General features: G+C 34.5%; 1 protein-coding gene across 2 annotated transcripts in view; it reads right to left on the bottom strand.

The window, feature by feature from the left end:
* Window positions 1–376: 376 nt before the first annotated feature.
* LOC129756505 (protein masquerade) overlaps window positions 377–19,765 on the bottom strand; it is an 83,140-nt gene continuing 63,751 nt past the window's right edge. For both annotated transcript variants that reach the window (XM_055753410.1, XM_055753409.1), the window contains exons 3-7: window positions 3,270–3,551; window positions 2,702–3,195; window positions 1,579–2,630; window positions 1,318–1,516; window positions 377–1,124 (exon numbers count right to left, since the gene is read on the bottom strand). In XM_055753410.1, coding sequence (XP_055609385.1) covers window positions 723–1,124; window positions 1,318–1,516; window positions 1,579–2,630; window positions 2,702–3,195; window positions 3,270–3,551 — 2,429 coding nt within the window. In that variant the 3' untranslated portion in view covers window positions 377–722. The remainder of the gene's footprint in view (window positions 1,125–1,317; window positions 1,517–1,578; window positions 2,631–2,701; window positions 3,196–3,269; window positions 3,552–19,765) is intronic.

Here is a 19,765-nt window from a genome sequence, read left to right on the forward strand (position 1 = left end):
TCTCCTAAGTTCATACGATTATCTAAAACACAGATTCGAAATGTTCCTTTACTGATCAAGAAGCTAAATGAATTTGTTCCCTGAAAACCTTGAAGGTGAATGCTTATGGTGGCCGGATAGTTATCCTATTTCATATTATTTAACTTAGAATATCTCTAAAATTTGTTACTATTTTTAGAAACTAAGCCATAATCAAGGCTGTTTTCTATAGTTTGTTTTTTTTTTCTTCAACAAACAGCAGAGGATGGGATTTCAAAACCTTAACAAATAGGTAACTGTTTTGGCTTTGACCATTCCGTAACATCAGGATGAAATTGTTTCTTGATAAGTCATTAGGAAGGTGATTTATCTACTTTCAATGAATTAAAAAAAAAAATTCGATCTGTTTATTTTTTATTTTACAGTCTCTTTGTAAATAAAAAATCTTCGACATATTGTTGACATAATATTTTCTTCAAATAAAATATTAGGATTGATCGTGAGTAAAGTTTAAACAGATTATGAAAATGATGAAAATGTGATGATTTTTTTTATTTTGGTTTTAACAAACTCTAATCTATCAAGAAGTCTTGTAAAAGGAATAGTGGTGAAATCTTGGAAATGTACTTTTTTTCAGTGGCTTCTTAAAGAGTAGTAATAAATTAACTTACTTTTAGGGCTTAAAATCTACCTATCACTATCATAATTTACAATACCAGAGAAGATAGTTTGTTTGATCATGATCATAAGTTGTTCACACTGATAATCTGATTTATCCATCCGATGAACGAGGAAACCTTCACGTAAACACCCGGCACGTCCACTCGTCCGCATCCGAATCCCCAGGACACCAGACCGGCCAGTTCGTAGAATCCATCGTCCTGGCAGACCAGAGGGCCACCTCCGTCCCCTTGGCAGGCATCGTTGCCTTCCTCACCACCTGCACAGAAGCTGGACGCCGGAAGGATGAAGATTTTCTCCGTCACGGCGTTCACCTTCCGGATACACTCGGTATCACTCACGATGGGTATTTCGGCTTCACGCACCCTCAACGGGATTGGTCCCGCTTCACCCATGTAGCCGTATCCGGTTACGGTGCACCGCTTGCCAGCCGCATGGTTGACACCTCGTGCCGGGAGACAGACCTAGAATTAGGATATGTATGTATTATTATTTTGAAGGATAAATTTCGAGTCACGAAAGCAGTTTCTTTTAAAGACATCCTTATTAAAAGACGTACTACGATATTTGCAGTAGATACTAATTCATTTACTAGTGGTATTTTGAGCAGGCGATAGTTCAAGTTTACTCTTAACAACTTAGTGATGAAATACTCACCAAGCAAACTCCGTCCCGCAACTCTGCCTGTCCGTGCAGCTTCAACAGCGCGATATCGTTATCTAACGTCTGGCTGTTGTGGTTATGATGGATGTAGGTGGTGGCAACCCTCAGAGTCTGAGCACCAGGGCTGCCATACTTGCGAGTCAAATCATAATCACCTACCCTCACGTAGATGGCATCACCCGATCGTACAATGCTGTGAAAAGATAAAATTTAAGTCAGAAAAAATAACACCGAACGAATTTCATTGATACTGACTTCGTGACACAATGTGCTGCCGTGAGGACCCACTGAGTTCCGATGAGGGCAGCTCCGCACAGATACTGATTCAGCGAATTGATCAATGCCACCTGCCAGCACCATTCGCCGTTTTCGCCATCTTCGCCTCCAACGACTCGGGCTTGCCGGTGGCTGTTCCAGTACTTGGTAGTCGTTGAATTGGGCTTGCTTATGCTCGGGTGATATAGCAAGTCTTCGGGAACTGTATCGTTGTGGTCGTGGTAGATGATAGGAATAGGTACAATGCTTGTTCCGAGCACCAGACGTTCGGTGCTCTTGGATCGGTAAATGTCCTCCAGTTCGATCTGTCGTCCACTCCGGCTTCGACTGTACGATACATCTTCCAAAGCGGTTCGGCTGAGGAATGATCGAGCAGCACGGCTCGTTCCCTTAACACCGCAGACGTATTTCGAGTACACAGGTCTTGGTGTAGTCGTTGGAAGTGGTTCGTAAACTGGTTGAGGTTGCGGAGGCTGTTGTGTTGGAAGAGGTTCGTAGATGTTGTTGTTTACAGGACCCGGATAGGTATTGGGAACAGGTGGTCCGTAGCCTTGAGGTGGTTGTTGTTGAGGTATTGATCCTGGCTGAGGCTGAATTGGATAGTTTTGAACGTTGGGTGGAGGTGGAGGATACACTGCAGTATCGTTCGGTTTAATTTTACCCAAAGCGATTTGAGCTTCCTGGATACGTGTTTTGGGTGCACAACATTGAGTACCTGACTTCTTACATTTGAAAATATCGGTCATCTCGGCATTGCGGAAGCAGGTGAAACTCAACAAACTAACTATGCATGATCCTGGACATTCTTCTCTTGGATCGGGAGCTGCTGTCGTAGTTGGAACTGGTGTAGTCGTAGTTGTCGTTGGCGGTGGTCTCTTTGGTGGAGGTCTCGTAACAGGGACTTTGGTGTTATCACAACATACTGAACCACGCTTGCAGTTCGAGGTGTGCTGAATCAAGACTGAAGGTCTTTCACAGAAAGCTGCCATAATGTTAAGCATACAGAATCCTGGGCATCGAGGCAGTGGAGGCTGAAATTAAATTTTCAAGGTCATCTCTCAAAATTGTTTAAACACGATACTCGATTATAACGAATACTCACCGGCGTAGGTGGCCTCCTGGTGGTTGTTACTTCATGCTTAGTATCATCGACTGTACCAGTCACGCAACAGGATCCTTCATTTGGACAAAATGCTTCGCTGTCTACATCGTCGCAGAACAGTGCAAACAGGCCATTGACACATTCGCCATCGCAGGCTTTGTGCTGCACGTTCCCTTGAGAGTTGGTGGGCTGGGCTATCTTTAGCTTTTGAGGCGGAGGAGTTGTCGGTTTAGGTTTCTGCGTTGGATTAGTTTTGGACTTCAGCGGCTCCTCATTGCTTGGTTTGTCCTTCGGGTATGGCTTTGGTGTGGTAGTTTTGTTAACCTTACTGTCGAAATGAGCTGTCGGAACATACAAATCCGCCGGTGTTTTGTCCGGGTATATGTCTCTCGATACACAACATTTGGTTCCACTTTTGCAAAGACCTGGAGTGGTCAGGTATGCTTCGCAATACTCTGCGATCCTATCAGCTACACAAACTCCTGGACATGTCGCTAAAATAAATTAAAAAAAAAAACAATCTCAATACTTAATTTCTTCAATCTTAACAATAATCTTAATCACCTACAGTTATTTTTGCTGTCCTTATCCTTCTCTTTCGATTTGTCAACCAAAGCGGGTTTTTCCGTTGTGGTCGTTGTCGTTCGAGTGGTGGTTGTGGGCCTGGGTCGCGCCGTAGTGGTGGAAATGTTGGCAGCGGCGGCTTGGCTTTCGACGCAGCATCTCATGCTGGGCGATGGGCAGGGAATGTCCTCCAGAACTTCATAGCAAATCAATGTTGCCAGTGTGTGGACACATACGCCGGGACAACCCTTGGCATCTTCGGTGCTTGTGATGGAATCCAGGAGTCCTGAAGAAGCAGACGAAATTTATAAGTTATGATAGCAAAAATATTTAAAAATGATAATTTTGTATTTGCTCGGCACTTGCTACAATTTTTATCTATTAGAAGTAATACTGCCTCGAAAAGGGGTTTTTTGTTACTTTGCTTTAACATATTTCTGAACAAATCTATACCAAAATCATAACAATATTTTTGCTGAAGGTATAAATGCGATTTAAACATTAAGTCAAAAGCCAAAAGTAGTTTCTCTCAAAAAAAAAAAAAAAAAAAAAAAAAAAAAAAAAAAAAAAAAAAAAAAAATACCCACTCACAAAATTTATCTCACCGTTCTGGCTGATTTGAACTGATTGATTTGTGATATTCTTGTGCGAATCTGTGTTTTTCCAAAACTCGAATTCGAAGTCCATTTGATAAAAAAGAAATCGATCTCTAGCTAGCACAAATAAAACTTCTGATCCAAGCAGAGAAAACCCGCGAAGTATAATGGGCAGAAATGTATAAAACTTGGTTTTTTTATGTAAATGAATGTGCTTTATATGGCTCGAAAGATCTAGACGGGACAAAAAAAAGTCACTATGGGGTCAAATAATCTATCGTATGAGAAAAAAGTTATTAAACAAAATAGGGTAAGTGAGCCTAATTTCGCTATATTTTGTCAGAGGTTTTTAGATTTGATATTGTTACGCCGAATCTTTATTACTTAGATATAAATTTTTGAGTTTTTATTTCAATTTTTCCTTTCGATTTTGTTCTCGTTGAGAAGCTCTCTGTTACTTGATGATTTTCTTCTCTGTCGCAAAGGGTGCGTTTCTTACAACCAGGCTAAAATATTTTTTCAACATTTTTAGCTATGAGATACACTAAAATTAAAAAAAAAATCATTAGCTCGAAACAGTTTATTTTAACAGATCGTTGAAAATTTATTTGAAACACAATTCAATCAATAAAATTTATTAAAAACACATTCTATACACATTGAAAATAGTGTTCCTAATTGTGAACATATGCTTTTTTTTAGTTTTTACACGAAAAAAACATGGTTCTAACATACTTATTACTTAAATCTTGTTAAAAAACAATACGACGAAAAATTTCAAAAAAAATCGGCTGACAAATTCAGCTTTTATCTTCCATTTCTAAACAGGTGTTTTTTAAGAAATTTGCTAACAATTCCATTCAATTTAGATAACCTTTGAACCAATCCGGATTTTACGAAAAATCCTGTGAATAAGAAAACTTATTTGTTTGTAAAATGAAAGTTCACATGATCCGTTACATTATCATATTTTTTAGAGTTGTGATAGGTGAAAAATAACGCCAAAAACAGTCAAAATAGAACGGTATGTTAACATTAGGTACACATGCCAAATTAGGAACACCTACCCTAGTTAATTTTAGTATAACATCAGTCAAAGTTTAGATTTTAAAATTGGCCAGCTTGCTGAATGTTTAACTACTGTTTTCCTTGAACTTCTTAAATTCAAACTTTTTTCTTCCACGGTTATATGACTTTCTATTGGTGCTATCAAAACTCATCAATAATGATTTGTAGTTGCAGCACCCCATAGGGACAATCATATCTAAGTATCCATTTTACTGGTACCACGTGAAAAGTACACTGGCAATGAAAATGAGCGCCAAAACTTCATATAGGTAGATGGATGAACATTAGTAAGCCTTAATTGCTTTTGGCGCCTTCCTTTTCTGGGTGATTCGAATGAATAAACAAAATGGAAATTGGGTGCCATGACTTTTATTTGATACGAATAAAAACTAAAAATTAATTTTCAAATTCCACAAAAACATTTAAGAAATGATCTCTTCGTTGTGTTTTTCTTCGCGTGAAGACGAACACAATAAAAAAAATCGCATGTGAATCGGATGATCCAGTGAAGAGTTTTGCATGTTCGTACATTTCTGTCTCTCTCCCTGTTTTATATATACAGAAGTACTCAAAATAACCGATTTGCGCTCATTTATGTTTTTAGCGATATTCCATTTACGCTTGTAACATTTTAATATTATTTAATTGAAAATGATAAAAACGGATGTTAAGCACACGACAAGGCTGAAATTTTGTCGAAATTTTAGTTATCACTAGCTCTTTTGCGTAAAACGTAGTTAGGTTCAGGTTAGTTCACGGTAATATTTTGTTAATATCGTATTTTTATCGGATCAGCATGCGGCCCGCGTAGCTCAAACCTATATCCGAATATGTGAGTATAAACAGCATACATTTTTAATAACACTAGTTAACAATATTTTTTATTCGTAAATTGAAAGTCATTTTTAATACCATATCGGTCACTGAATTTAAAAAAAAAAATAAAATCCGAAAAATCTGATTAGAGCAGTTTTTTAAATACTGTAAAATGAAAAAAAATTTTTTTTTAAATATCTTCAGCTACTGTTCATAAAATTATCTTTTTCTATAATCTTACCAATAAACTGCTCTTCGCGGGTATTTTTTTAACCTCTATTCGGATTCAGAGGTCGATTTTAAATTTGAAACTTGATGTCAATAAATAAAGTTCAGTTTTTTTTTTATAAAAATTGCTATCACATCATATAAGGCCCTCAGAGCCAAAGGGGTATAAGGGGCCGTTCACTAATTACGTAAGCACGATTTTTGAAATTTTCAACCCTCCCTCCCCCCCTGGTAAGACAAAGTAAGATTTTTCAAACCCCCCCTTCCCCCCCCTAGTAAGATCTTACGTTTTTTATTCTTTGATAAATTGACACGTTGTTTCAAAAATAGCTTGAAAATATTAAAATTGTGACATACATGCTTCAAAGCAAAGTACTTTTTAAAAACTGTATTTGAAAAGCACAATCTATACAAAACAACAGATGAAATGTCATAAACGATTAAAGAAAACATTATTCAAGACGTAGCATGTTTGGGGTAACAATAATTCTCAATGAATTTCCACAATCGAATAAACAATATAAAATCTGAATTCCGATTTCAAAAAGAGAGATCAGGTTAGCACAAGATGTTTTTACCTGAAAATCATAAAAATCTTTTTGAAACATCTTTCTACACTACTAGAAATGGGGCAAAAATGTTTAACGACAATCACGTTGTCAACTAACCTAAAAGCTCAGACTCATTCAGCGGTAAGCGATTTAGTATTGATTTTTTTGGTAAACCTTTTGTTAAATTAAGAGTTGGTAGTGTCTATCACTGAAAAAACTGTCTAGAAATTCATTATTTAAAGCGCCTTATAAGTATTTTTTGAGATTTTTTCTGGATGAAGTCATTTTTGAAACATGGTGGATTCAAATCGTGGTGTCACAACGCGCCATTTTTTTTGTTTCTATAAATTTCTCAATAAAAAAACATTGTTGGGATGGAAAGAGAAAAGCGACCTGAATAATATGGTTTCGTATGGCTGTGGCTGTGTTGAATTTATAATGTAATATTTCTTACGTAAGATTTTTGGGAACCCCCCCTACCCCCCTAGTAAGAGATCGTAAGCAAATGTGAAACCCTCCCACCCCCCCTATGTGCTTACGTAATTAGTGAACAGCCCCTAAGTGCACAAAAGCTACTTTCGAGATAGCACGCTTTTAAGTTTCTTTGTTGTGCGATTTTCCATATACTTTTTGGGAAGTTGTAGTGTTTGTCCGTTCAGAAAAGTATGAAGATAAAATTATAAAAATCTAAAATAAGCTTTATTCAGTAATAAAGATTTTAATATAACTAATGGTGCAAAACTGCTTGCAAAAATAAGGGAGACCGATAGCAATTTCAAATTTGCTCATTTTCAATGTATTATTCACCAAGAGGCATTATGCGCAAAGCAATTAAAGTTCCAAAATGTGCTAAAACCAGTTTCAGATACTATAAATTCTATCGTTCCCGTGGCTTGAATCATTGCCACTTTTCGACATTTTTGGAAGACATTGGACGTGAATTCGATTGTGTTCCCTACTACACAGAAGTACGCTGGCTTTAACGCCACAAAATATTAAAAAGTTTTTTTTTGCTACGAGAGGAAATAATGTTATTTTTGGAAATGAAAGGTAAACCTGTTGAACATTTTCAAGCAGACGATTGGCTTCAGGATTTGGCATTTGCCGTTGATCTCACTGGCCACCTGCAAGATTTGAGCTTAGAAGTTCAAGGAAAAGAAAAAATATCATAACTGCTTGTGATAATGTAAAAAAATTTCAAGTGAAGTTACCTTGTGCACTTCTCTTCGTGTCAGATTGTGAAAAGATCAAATGAGGCTGCAGCATTCGGTAAATACGTACTTCACCTAGAATCGTTACCAGATGCATTAAAAAGTCAATTTGCCTGAACGCTACGTTAAGTTACGGAAATTTCTCTCCAAAATTCTTGCTATGTTTGCAAGTACTTATCTATGTGAGCAGTTTTTTTTCTATAATGAAAGCTACAAAAACTTCTCATCGTTCGAGATTATCTGATACGAATTTATCATCAATAATGAAAGTGTTAGTGACAAATTCACTTCAACCTGATATTAATAAACCAGTATCTCAGAAAAGATGTCAAGCATCAGGACAATAGATATAATGCATTATAATATAAGAATGTTAAACATTAAAAGCATTAATAAAAATTTAACGCAAAATTTCATAACAAGTTTACTTATAACTATATTTCATTGTATTATACTAATATGTTAAGTTTTCCAACTGATTTTGACTGCGGCCTTCTATGTCATGGAAAATTTTTAATGCACACCTGAACGAGTTTGACATGCCTGGCGTAGACTTAATGTTTCAATTATAAAAAGTAAATAATTCAAAAGACTTATCTATTTTTATTAATAGATACAGGCATTTAACCTGCCTGATATGGGCATTCAAAACCTGTCCCTTATTCCAATAACTGATCATTTGCAACTTTGCTAAAAGCTTCAATTGGTTGAATTTCCGATTTCCAGATGAATAAGAAAGAAAAACCATTAACATTTTTGTTCACAAATTCTGTACGCACAATAATTAAAGTTCAATAATATATTTTAACAAAGCTGACAAAAATCTTGTTTGAATTTTAAAGTTATATAACAATAAAAAAATTTCATGCCATGTGTCAAAAGCGTACTACCCTCAAACTACACTGATTAGATATGTTGAATCTCCAGCCATATCGTCAATCGGCTGTATGCGCATATTACCCAATATGCGCATTTAGGAACACTTCCTTCTAAAACTAATTTAATCGAAAGTGTACGAAATAATGCAGTACATGGGCGTAGTAACGAAGGGAGAGGAGGAAAGTTATGGGTTAAACCCACCCATGAGGGTCCAGAAATGTCGAGCAAAATGTTCTTCTCTCAAATCTCCAGCAAAATTAGCTACTAATTTATTATTTACGTATTCAAAACTTAGTGACAAAATCTAGACTTGCAAAATCAGAGAAAAAATCAAATTGAATTATCAGAATTATGTATGTATTTTGCATCCAAATCCACTTTTTAGAAAATTTTATCTAGATAAACATGAAAGTTTTTTCTGGAAACTTAACTGGATGATGTGTTTTGTTATAGGGACCGTTCACTAATTACGTAAGCACGATTTTGGAAATTTTCAACCCTCCCTCCCCCCCTGCTAAGAAAAAGTAAGATTTTTCGAAACCCTCCCTCCCCCCCTTGTAAGATCTTACATTTTTTATTTTTCGAGAAATTTACACGTTTTTCTCAAATTGCTTGAAAATATTATGCATGTGACATCCATGCTTCTTAGCAAAGCACTTTTTAAATAAAACTTAAAAACTCTATTTGAAAAGCACAATTTATACAAAAAACAGATGAAATGTCATAAACGATTTAAGAAAACATAGTCGAACATCATGAAAGATCAGGTTAGCACAATATTATATTGATTTTTACAGATTTTTCTGGATGATTTCGTCGTTTTCGAAATATGATGGATTCAAATCGTGGTGTCACAACGGGTCATTTTTCTTTTTGTTCCTATGAATTTCTCAATTAAAAAGAATTTTATAATGGAAAGCGAAAAGCTACGATCTTTTTGAATAATGTTATTTAGTGTTTGTGGTGGCATGTTAGTTTGAATTGATTCTCTACGAATTTTATAAAACCAGAATTTTTTTTTAATTCAAAGACATTAAAAAATAAAAAATTAACATAAAAAATAATCAACAAATATGTAGGTAGTGAAAAAAATATGAGTTATATGGTTTCGTATGTCTGTGATGAATTATCAATTTAACATTTCTTACGTAAGATATTTGGAAACCCCCCCTACCCCCCTAGTAAGAGATCGTAAGCAAAAGTGGAACCCCCCCACCACCCTATGTGCTTAAGTAATTAGTGAACGGCCCCATAAATAAAACAATTTTGCAAGTTTTTTTTCTTCTTGATTTTAATTTGAGTGATCTTAAATTTTCCTGGATATTGCCAAAAATCGAATGTCCGGATTTGCAAAGTTTATAGATAAAATTGTTCGGATTTCCCCGGGTTGGATAAGTGGGGAAAGCTTAGATTAGAATCTTTCAGGATATTCTGGTTGCCAATTTGATTTTGAAAATTAAAATTCGTTGCATGTAATCGAGTTTATTATTCTTGATTTTTTACAGTTCGGATCATCGATGGGACAAAATCCTGATTCGACTATTGGTTTTGCATTTTAAATTTTGTCACCAAGTTGGATGAATATTAGTATTTTTGGATAATGCCTATTGTCATCATATGCATAGTTATATGAAAGATAGTTGATGCGTGAGAAGCAAAAAGTTGAAATGTGATGAAACTGAATTGATTAAAATTCTAATTGCTTATAAGCTCAATATCTTTTCAATACCTTTATTAAAAAGATGTCAATGCCTTTTCATTTCATTTCCTTCATCTAGATTAAAATCTATATTTTGGAGGGTGGGCCTTTAGAATGTCTCGTTACAGTTCAAACAGCCTTTTTAAAATAAAGAAAAAAAAATATTTGTGAGTTGCCAAAGTATGAATCATTCAACGGGATAAAAATCGTGGGAAATATAATTGTTACCTAATTCTGCCTGTGGTATCAATATTAACAACGTTTCATATAAGGAAGCAGGCGCGGTCCTATGGGAGGGAGGGTAATCACACCGCCCCCTCCCTCCCAAGCGGGAAAACCCCATTAAAATATACGATAATGCTCGAACTTCATAAAAATTTAAAACTTTTCCTAGTTGGTATACCCTTGAATTTTCAAAATTTTCCACTCCGTGAGAGCGATTCTCAAACCAATTGCAGTCAAATTTTTCATTGGGGTTGATCAATTTTCCAATAGCCACTTCAGCAGCGTAGGACATCTACTGGCAACCTAACTTTCATACCTTTGTAAATAAATTGTAAAATTGTAACGATTATTCAATGTTAAAATTCTAAACCTCAATTTTCTTGGCAAAAAAAATCTAAGAAGTTTAGTTATGATTATTTACATTTTTCTCCAAAAATTGCATAGCTACATGGACTTTATGACTCAATTTCAGTATCTAATTTTTCGGTTGCAACCATTTGACATATTTGTTGATTTCATGTCGATTTTTTATTCGAACCCCGCCTCAAGACGTGTTTTATATTTCTCTTTTTTAAGGGGGAGGGGGGGGGGGGGGTTGAGGGTCTAACGAGTATAAAAAAACACCATTTTTACGATTTTTTTCTAGAGCTATCGTTCAAACAAATGTATTCAATTTTTTTGCATTTTGCAAAGAATTGTTAAAAGAACATTTAGTAATTTTTTCGTAGAAAAATATTGAAAAATGAGCCGGTGACGGAGCGCTTTCGAGGATGCCTTTTAGAAAACAGGATTTGCGGTGGACACTGTATCTCAGCACAGAATCATCTGAAGTAAAAAAAACCTGAGCAAAATATTTTTAATAGATGTTTTTCTGGATCCCAACATTTTTTATTTAACTTAAAAATATTTTTATGAAATTTTTGTGACTGTTTGAAGTAAAAACTACGATTTTTCACTTAAAAATTCGCCATTTTCCCCAAAAAATTTCCCCAAAGTAAAAAAATCAAAAAAGAAAAACGTTGGGGTCTGGTATTTTATATGTAGAAACTATGTTCCAAATTTGAAAAGAATCGGATAAGTAGTTTTCAAATGATGATGTCCACGGACTTTAAAAATGTGCTTTCGAGAAAAACGCGTTTGAAGTTTCTGCTCTTGCTTTCTTGCAGTATTAGATAGGAGGAGATAAAGGCCTATAACTTCTACAGTTTTGCTTCAATTGACTTGAAAATTTGACACAACATTCTTGAAATGTTTTACAATAAGAAAATAAAAAAATAAAAAAATCGATTTTTTGAAAGTGGGGGGGGGGTAGGGTCTAACGGGTAAAAAAAAACACCATTTTCACGATTTTTTCTAGAGCTATCGTTCAAACAAATGTATTCAAATTTTTTGCATTATACAAAGCATTGTTAAAAGAACATTTAGTAATTTTTTCGTAGAAAAAAAATTAAAAATGAGCCGGTGACGGAGCACTTTCGAGGATGCCTTTTAGAAAACAGGATTTGCGGTGGACACTGTATCTCAGCACAGAATCATCGAAGTCAAAAATCAGAGCAAAATATTTTTAATAGATATTTAATAGATATAATGTTCAATATTGATTCTGAAGTACGCCCCAATTCAAAATTTGCACTTTTGTTGGTTTGTTGGTATTGAAACAAAGTTTTGAACCTATTACAAATTTTCCGGATTTTCCAATGATTTTCATTTATTTTAGGAAAAATAGATAGTATGGTTCATAATCGTCACAGTGAACGGAATTTCCCTTTAAATTTGGCTTGGACAGTAAAAAAGGGAATTTTTCCATATTCACTAATTGAGCGGTCTGATTTACCACTGATTAGGAGGTAGATTTTTAAAAACGTTGAACATTTGATCACAAGACTTTTTATAGCAAAAATTGGTATGGTAGGATTCAGTAAGAATAGGAGTTCATTGTGTGCGTAGGAGTATCTTTATCATATGCTAGCAAAATGATTTTTTTTACAATTTTTGGCATTTTAGGACAAAAGTAGGCTCTATGTTCAAAGTAGGAGCACTCACCCTACCTTACATATATTTTGAGTCAATCAAATTAAACAATAAAAAAAATATCATTGTTTTTCTTTTTATCAAAATTGCCTGTAAGATTTTAGTTAAATTTAGTTCTAAATATTTTCAAGATCAAAGAAAAATCATCAATCCAAAATCAAAATGAAAATATTGTAACAAAACTTTGATTTCAGAAGCGAGTATTTGAATTTGAAAAAAAAGAATAGAATTCTGATTTAAGTATCATACTGATCATATCATACTGTATACCATAGCCGTAGGAAGGGGGGGGGGGGTTTGGGGGTTAAGCCCCCCCCCCATGAGGGTTCATCAAAAGCAAGCGAGGTATTCAACTCTACACTCAAAATTTTTTATTCCTTATCAAATTTTTATCTTGACTCAGAACTGATGTCAGATCCTCAAAAACTGATCCCCGGTTCAGAATTCAGCTACAGTTTTTCGAAATTTTCTCACTTATTGATAGGAATTCATTTCTGAATAATCAACTTTAAATAAGATTTGACTCATTTTAGATATTCTCGTTCCTTATAATACAAATTGAAACTTTATTTGTGTTTTAATATTTTGGGCTAGGGTATGTGAGCCTTAACTTGGCATGCTCCTTATCTTGGCATGCCAAAACGCATTTTGGTAATTTATATGTCAAACATATGCCTAAAAATATAAAATAAATCAAACATAAAAGAAAATCGCATTTGTCTACATTCTGCATAGCATTTGTCCGCAATTGAATATAAATAACTGCGCAATAATTTTTTTCACATGACGAACTGGAAGTAAAATAACGATTTTCGGAAAAAATCTGAAATGAACCTACCTTGCTAGTGCATCTGCCACTTTCGGATCGATTTTAAAAACACACTTCCCTATGAAAAAATCACTGAAAAATACCGTTGGTTACAGCAAAACGTGGCAAAAAATATAAAATTTTAGCCTACTCCAAACAACGTAAATATTTGATCTAAAATTGAAGAAAATATAAACATTTTTTTCGCCTAATCTTGGCATGAAATTCCACTAATTGAAGTTTGTATGTATGTGTGAGAACGAAATCAGAAAGCAGACGGTAGCCGGCAGCCGAATCGTCGGCCGTTAGTGCACAGTGGTCTGGAAATTTAAAACCGGTCGAAAGTAAAAAGAATGATTGAAATAACTTAAAAATACCATTAATGTATTTCGGACTATAATCAATTTATTTATCTCTCAAGCGTATTTGGCATCTTAGTTGGAATTATAATACTAAAAGTTTAGCTGCCTTTTTTTTGGTAAATTTCTAGAACTTTTCCTCTCAACTTCTGAGCACGAAATCAACAGGATTCGGATCCGAAACGATATCCTGGATCTCAACGTTGAAGTAACTTTATCCATACCAAAAAAAAATTACAATTGGAAATAAGGTTCAACGTATTTTTATTATTTTATTTTTGCTGGAGATGAACATTTGCTGTATATGTGTCGCTTTGAAAAGAATGGTTACAAAGTTCAAATTATGACATTCTAAATATTATGTTTATTGAAAAAAGTAATGGCATTACAATGTTGAAAAATTATGTTATTTAGAGCTAAATTTTATTGTTTTCAATTTCATGTGAAATCAAAAATTATATTTTGACCAAGTTTGTTTTGACTGTCCAGTTTAGGATTTTTGATTTTCAGTTCGAATCATCATTTAAAATTGAAATGGAAAGCTGTGTTTGAAATCATCATTCAAATTTGGTTTTACATTTCCTTCAAAATTTGATTCATGATTTTCGAAACTCATACCCATTTTTGACATTTAGTTAAAAATTTTCCGAAAATAAAAAAAAACTTGGAAATCATTCTGAGTTTTTGTTTCATATTCAGATTCGAAGTTCATGAATTTGCAAGTCGGATTAGAAATACATAGTTTAAATAAAGAATAATCATTAAAATCCAAAACATCTGAATTATAATCATGGATTCATGATTGAGGGCTCTGAAACTGATTCCAATTCTTGACTCATGATTCCAAATTCAGAAAACGTTTTCTGGTTCCTTTCCAAAAACATATTGGAATCCCGAAACAGATTGAAAATTAAAATTCTAAAATCAGGTTTAAAATTAAGATTCAGATTCAGCTCGTTAATGAGTTCCACAATCGGAATAAAATGATCAAGAAGAATATTTCGGTAAGGAATTTAATTTGCAGGCTCATAATTCCAATTGTTGAATCCGTTATGAAAATTTATCCAAAGTCAAATCGTTTGCACAATTTAGCTAAAAATGACAAAAATTAAGAAGAATTTGAGTTCATTTTGCAACTTTCGTCTTTTGAAAAACTTATTTTTAAAAATCCATCCACAGGAATTGATTTATTATGAAAGGTAATTGATGATGAAAAATGATGTACCTTCTTTCAAAAAATTGCAGGGAAATCCATATGGGTTGGCGTTTTGTAAAACATTATGAATATTGCAGTTTTTTTTTTCAAGAACAAAATTTCAAGCTAAAATCTTTAATTACTTATGATCGAGTTTGCCAGAAAAAGATTCAACTCGCAAAATTTTCATCCTTTACTTTTATTTTTAAAAATTAGATTCATTTGAAGATTTTTTTTTTCAAAATTGAAGCCTTTCTTTAAAAAAATATTGTAAGTAAAAATCAAATTTGCAGAATTAAGCTGGCCAGATTACTGGATTTTACCTGGACTTGTCCGAATATTAATTGAACAAAATTGGAAAAAATTTGGCCCAGTCCTGTTGCACAAATTTTGTTGAAAATCTCCTGATGTTGTCCACGTTCATTCACATTTTTTAGGGAAATCAAAATAAAAATTTAAAATGCATCATTATTATTTTAAACTTTTTCGCCTAGCAAATTCCATTGCTATCAAGTTAGATTTATAAAAATAAACATGAACGATTTTTTGGGAGCCTGAAATATGATTCAAAATCTGATTATGTTTTTCGATTTAAAAAAAAATATTCAATGGTTTTTTATTCTTCATTTTTGTTGAATAGTTCCTGGATTTTTGTCAAATTTATCCAGATATTGTCCAGATTTTGGTTTGAAAATTTGGAAATAGAATGCCCGAATTTCACCAGGTTTTAAATAAAATAGCCCGTATTTTCCCGGCCCGGATAAGTGCGGGAAAATTTCCGGCAATATTGAGCTAAGTTTACAAGATTTAGATGCAAATACTACGATTTCAACCATCGGTGTAAGAAAGTTTCCTATTTTTTGCTTAAGGATTCTTTATAAAATCCTTCATAGATTTTAAGATGTAATTTCACACTGTTTATGTAAAAGAACTTAAAAATGAATAATAAAATGTTTTCAAAGATAACATTTTTAATATTTTTTATTCATGCATGTTTGGGCAAAAATGTCATATAAAAAATGGTCACAAAATGGTCACCAAAACCCCCCCATGAGTCAGTTCTTCCTACGGCCTACGGCCTAAAAATAAAAAAAACAGTATTTTTTTGTTTGGACTCAATTGAATTTTTCAATGTTTTCTTTAAAAAAACAAATATATTCAAAAGATTACTGCATTGCTGCATACATTTAGGGGCAAAAATTATAACTCAATATTTTTTGGCCTTAAAAACAAACGAAATTTTATCTTCATGCAATTCCCTAGGTCCTTCCACTGTTCCTATGTTCTTTTTATTTCTTCAAACTTCAAACCATATCAAATGATTATATGGTTTTTAGCCATTTGTTTTATACAGGCTTTCTCATGGTAAATGTCCGTTTTTTAATATCCAAAAATTATCATAAAATGACCATAAAAATAACTCTAAAACTATACCTATACAAAGGAAAAAAGGTGGAACTTTCATATAAAACAACCCATTTGCTTCTAAATGCTATCATTTTATCAGGAGAGGTGTTTGTTTGTGAGTCTTCGAAAAGTCAGATATTTCGAAATTTTAAAACTACATTCAAAAATCTACACTAACTAAAAAACTACAAAACTACAAACCAAATTAAACCTATCAAAGTTCCCCCAGTACCTAATTTTAAAAATCATATTTTGAAATTTATTTCCAAACTCGGCTGAATTTAATATTCATACAAATCATCAATCCAAATCATTCACACAATGATAATTTAAATTGAAAGTTACAACCCAGTATCAGATTTGACAAAAAATTGGTATTATAGGAAAGAGAACAGCTATTTTAGTGCAAATATTTTAATTACTGTTTCGACAGATTTTGGCATCTTGAAATATTCCGTCAGATTTTGTAATTCACCTCTAGTTTTGGTTCTATGACTCGTATAATTCTAAAACTTAGAAGGTTTTACTGAATTGCAGCTCAATGAAATAGAAAACCTACATAAAAACTACATAAAAACGACAAATTGGACTGTGAGAACTACCGAGCGATCACTGTCCTCAATGCCGCCTACAAAGTGTTGTCCCGAATCCTACTCCGCCGCCTAACGCCACAAGCAAACAGATTCGTGGGAAGTCATCAGGCCGGCTTTATGGAGGGACGGTCTACGACGGACCAGATATTCACATTAAGGCAAATCCTCCAAAAATGCCGTGAACACCAAGTCCCTACGCATCATCTATTCATCGACTTCAAAGCCGCATACGACACGATCGACCGTAACGAGCTATGGAAAATCATGGACGAGAACGGCTTTTCCGGGAAGCTAATCAGACTGATCCAGGCGACGATGGATGGAACGCAGTGCTGTGTGCGGATTTCGGGTGAATTGTCGAGTTCATTCGAATCGCGCAGGGGGCTTCGACAAGGTGATGGTCTATCCTGCATGATGTTCAACGTGGCGCTAGAAGGTGTTATTCGACGAGCGGTGGGCGAAATGCGGGGCACGATTTTCAACAGATCCAGTCAACTTATCTGCTTTGCCGATGACATTGATATAGTCGGCAGATCATCTGCGGCGGTGGAGGAGATCTACCGCAAACTGAAACGCGAAGCAGGAAGGATTGGGTTGATGATTAATACGTCCCAGACGAAGTACATGCTGGCCTGCGGATCCGAGACCGACCGAACCCGCTTGTCCAGTAATAACAAAGTCACGATCGACGGCGACGAGCTGGAGATAGTCGAAGACTTTGTCTATCTCGGCTCACTGGTGACCGCAGACAATGACACCAGCCGTGAGATCCGGAGGCGAATTATCAGCGGAAGTCGTGCCTACTATGGACTCCACAAGCAACTGCGGTCGAGAAGACTTAGCCCTCGCACGAAGTGTAACCTGTATACGACGCTTATTAGACCGGTTGTTCTCTATGGGCACGAGACATGGATATTGCTCGAGAAAGACCTGCGTACACTCGGAGTATTCGAGCGACGAGTGTTAAGAACCATCTTTGGCGGCGTACAGGAGAACGAAATGTGGAGGCGAAGGATGAACCACGAGCTCGCGCGACTCTACGGCGAACCCAGTATCCAGAAGGTGGTGAAAGCTGGTCGGATACGCTGGGCGGGACATGTTGCGCGAATGCCGGACGACTGTCCTGCAAAACAGGTGTTCGCTACTAATCCGGTAGGAACAAGACGAGCAGGGGCGCAACGAGCGAGGTGGTTTGACCAAGTGGAGCGTGATCTGGCGAACGTGGGGTGCCCGAGAAATTGGAGAACGGTTGCCATGGACCGAGTGAATTTTAAGAATTATGTTCGTCAAGTTATGTCGTAAGACGGAATACTATGTAAATAAATAAAATAACATAAAAACTAGAAACCGATTAAAAATATATTATCCTTTATCCTTTATTATCCTGAATTTTAAGAAGGATCAAGATTTTGTCTAGATTTTCGAATTTCAGAGATACAATGCTTTAGTTAGAGGAAAGAAAGTAATTTGACAATTTTAAGAAAATTTAATTGAAAATGCTAAAACTTTTTCATTTCTGCCATCACAAAAGGGGCTTTTTAATATTAATGCTTTTAATTTATTTAACATCTATGTAGAAGACTGCAAAACGTTTTGTTTTCAATCAAATCTGAGATTCATATTGGTTTAAAATTTCTATGTGTTTTGATTAAATTCCTGAATTTCCTGGAAATGTAAAAAAAAATCAAGGAGAAAACTTATGTAACTTTTTCTGAGAAGTCAAAAATATTCACTCATTTTATTTGCAGTTATCGAGAAAGTTGATCATTTTATCAAAACCTATATTTTCAATGGTTTTGTAACATTTAACATGATTTCAAAGTAGTCGAAGATTCCTTTGAATTCAGCTACAGTATTTGAAAGACCCAAATATTAGTATTTCACTAGCTACTTGTTAGCATCCTCAGTGGGTTATCGACTGGTTATGGAGTCGATAACTCACTGAGGATGCTAGCAAGTAGCTAGTGAAATACTAATATTTGGGTCTTTCAAATACTGTAGCTGAATTCAAAGGAATCTTCGACTACTTTGAAATCATAGTTTCATTCAGCTAAGAGGTTCTTCAAACCTTTGATTAAAAGTAACATTTAACAATTTTTTTTTCAAAAAAAAATGCGCTAATTTTTTAACACTCCCAAATCAATCAAAATCAAAGCATTTTTTTAAATTATTTCTAAAACAGGAAAATTTAAAAAAAAAATAACATACTTTATCATTTTAAACATTTTATTTACCCTCTTTGTCGGAAAATTGTTACTATTCCAAACAAATGATTCATATTTAAATTCAAGCCAGCGGCCTTGGCGTAGTGGTTATAGTTCATGTCATCTACGCCAAAGTTCATGAGATCGAATCCCGGTCATGGCATACATAGTACACTTTTTGTGGTCTGGTGGTTTTAGCATTTGCAAAATGCTAGCCATCATTAATTCGAAAGATGTGCGCATAGAGTTAAGGAAAGAAAATCTCTTCAAAGAAACATGAAGTTTCACTGAGATCCTACGTGTGTGTGATCGTTTAATAATTCATTCAATTCAGATTCAATGAAGTCCTAAAATGAAGATAGAATAGATTAAAATTTAGATTCAGAAATGAAATTCTTGAACTACAATTCATTTTGAGAAATGAATTTAAGAATTGATTAAAATCAACATGATATTTTCGAATCATCATTCTGAAAATATAACAGGATAATTAAGTGTTTTAAAATCTGTTTTATGTTTATTACAATTATAATTAAAATATAATCTCAAATACCTATTTGTGTTTCGAACGTTTAGTTGCGAAATAAAAATCATTTTAACTTCGTTTCGATCAATCATTGATATGAAGAA

This window comes from Uranotaenia lowii, chromosome 3 (assembly GCF_029784155.1).
Source record: "Uranotaenia lowii strain MFRU-FL chromosome 3, ASM2978415v1, whole genome shotgun sequence".
In the NCBI taxonomy this organism is placed as follows: Eukaryota; Metazoa; Arthropoda; class Insecta; order Diptera; family Culicidae; genus Uranotaenia; species Uranotaenia lowii.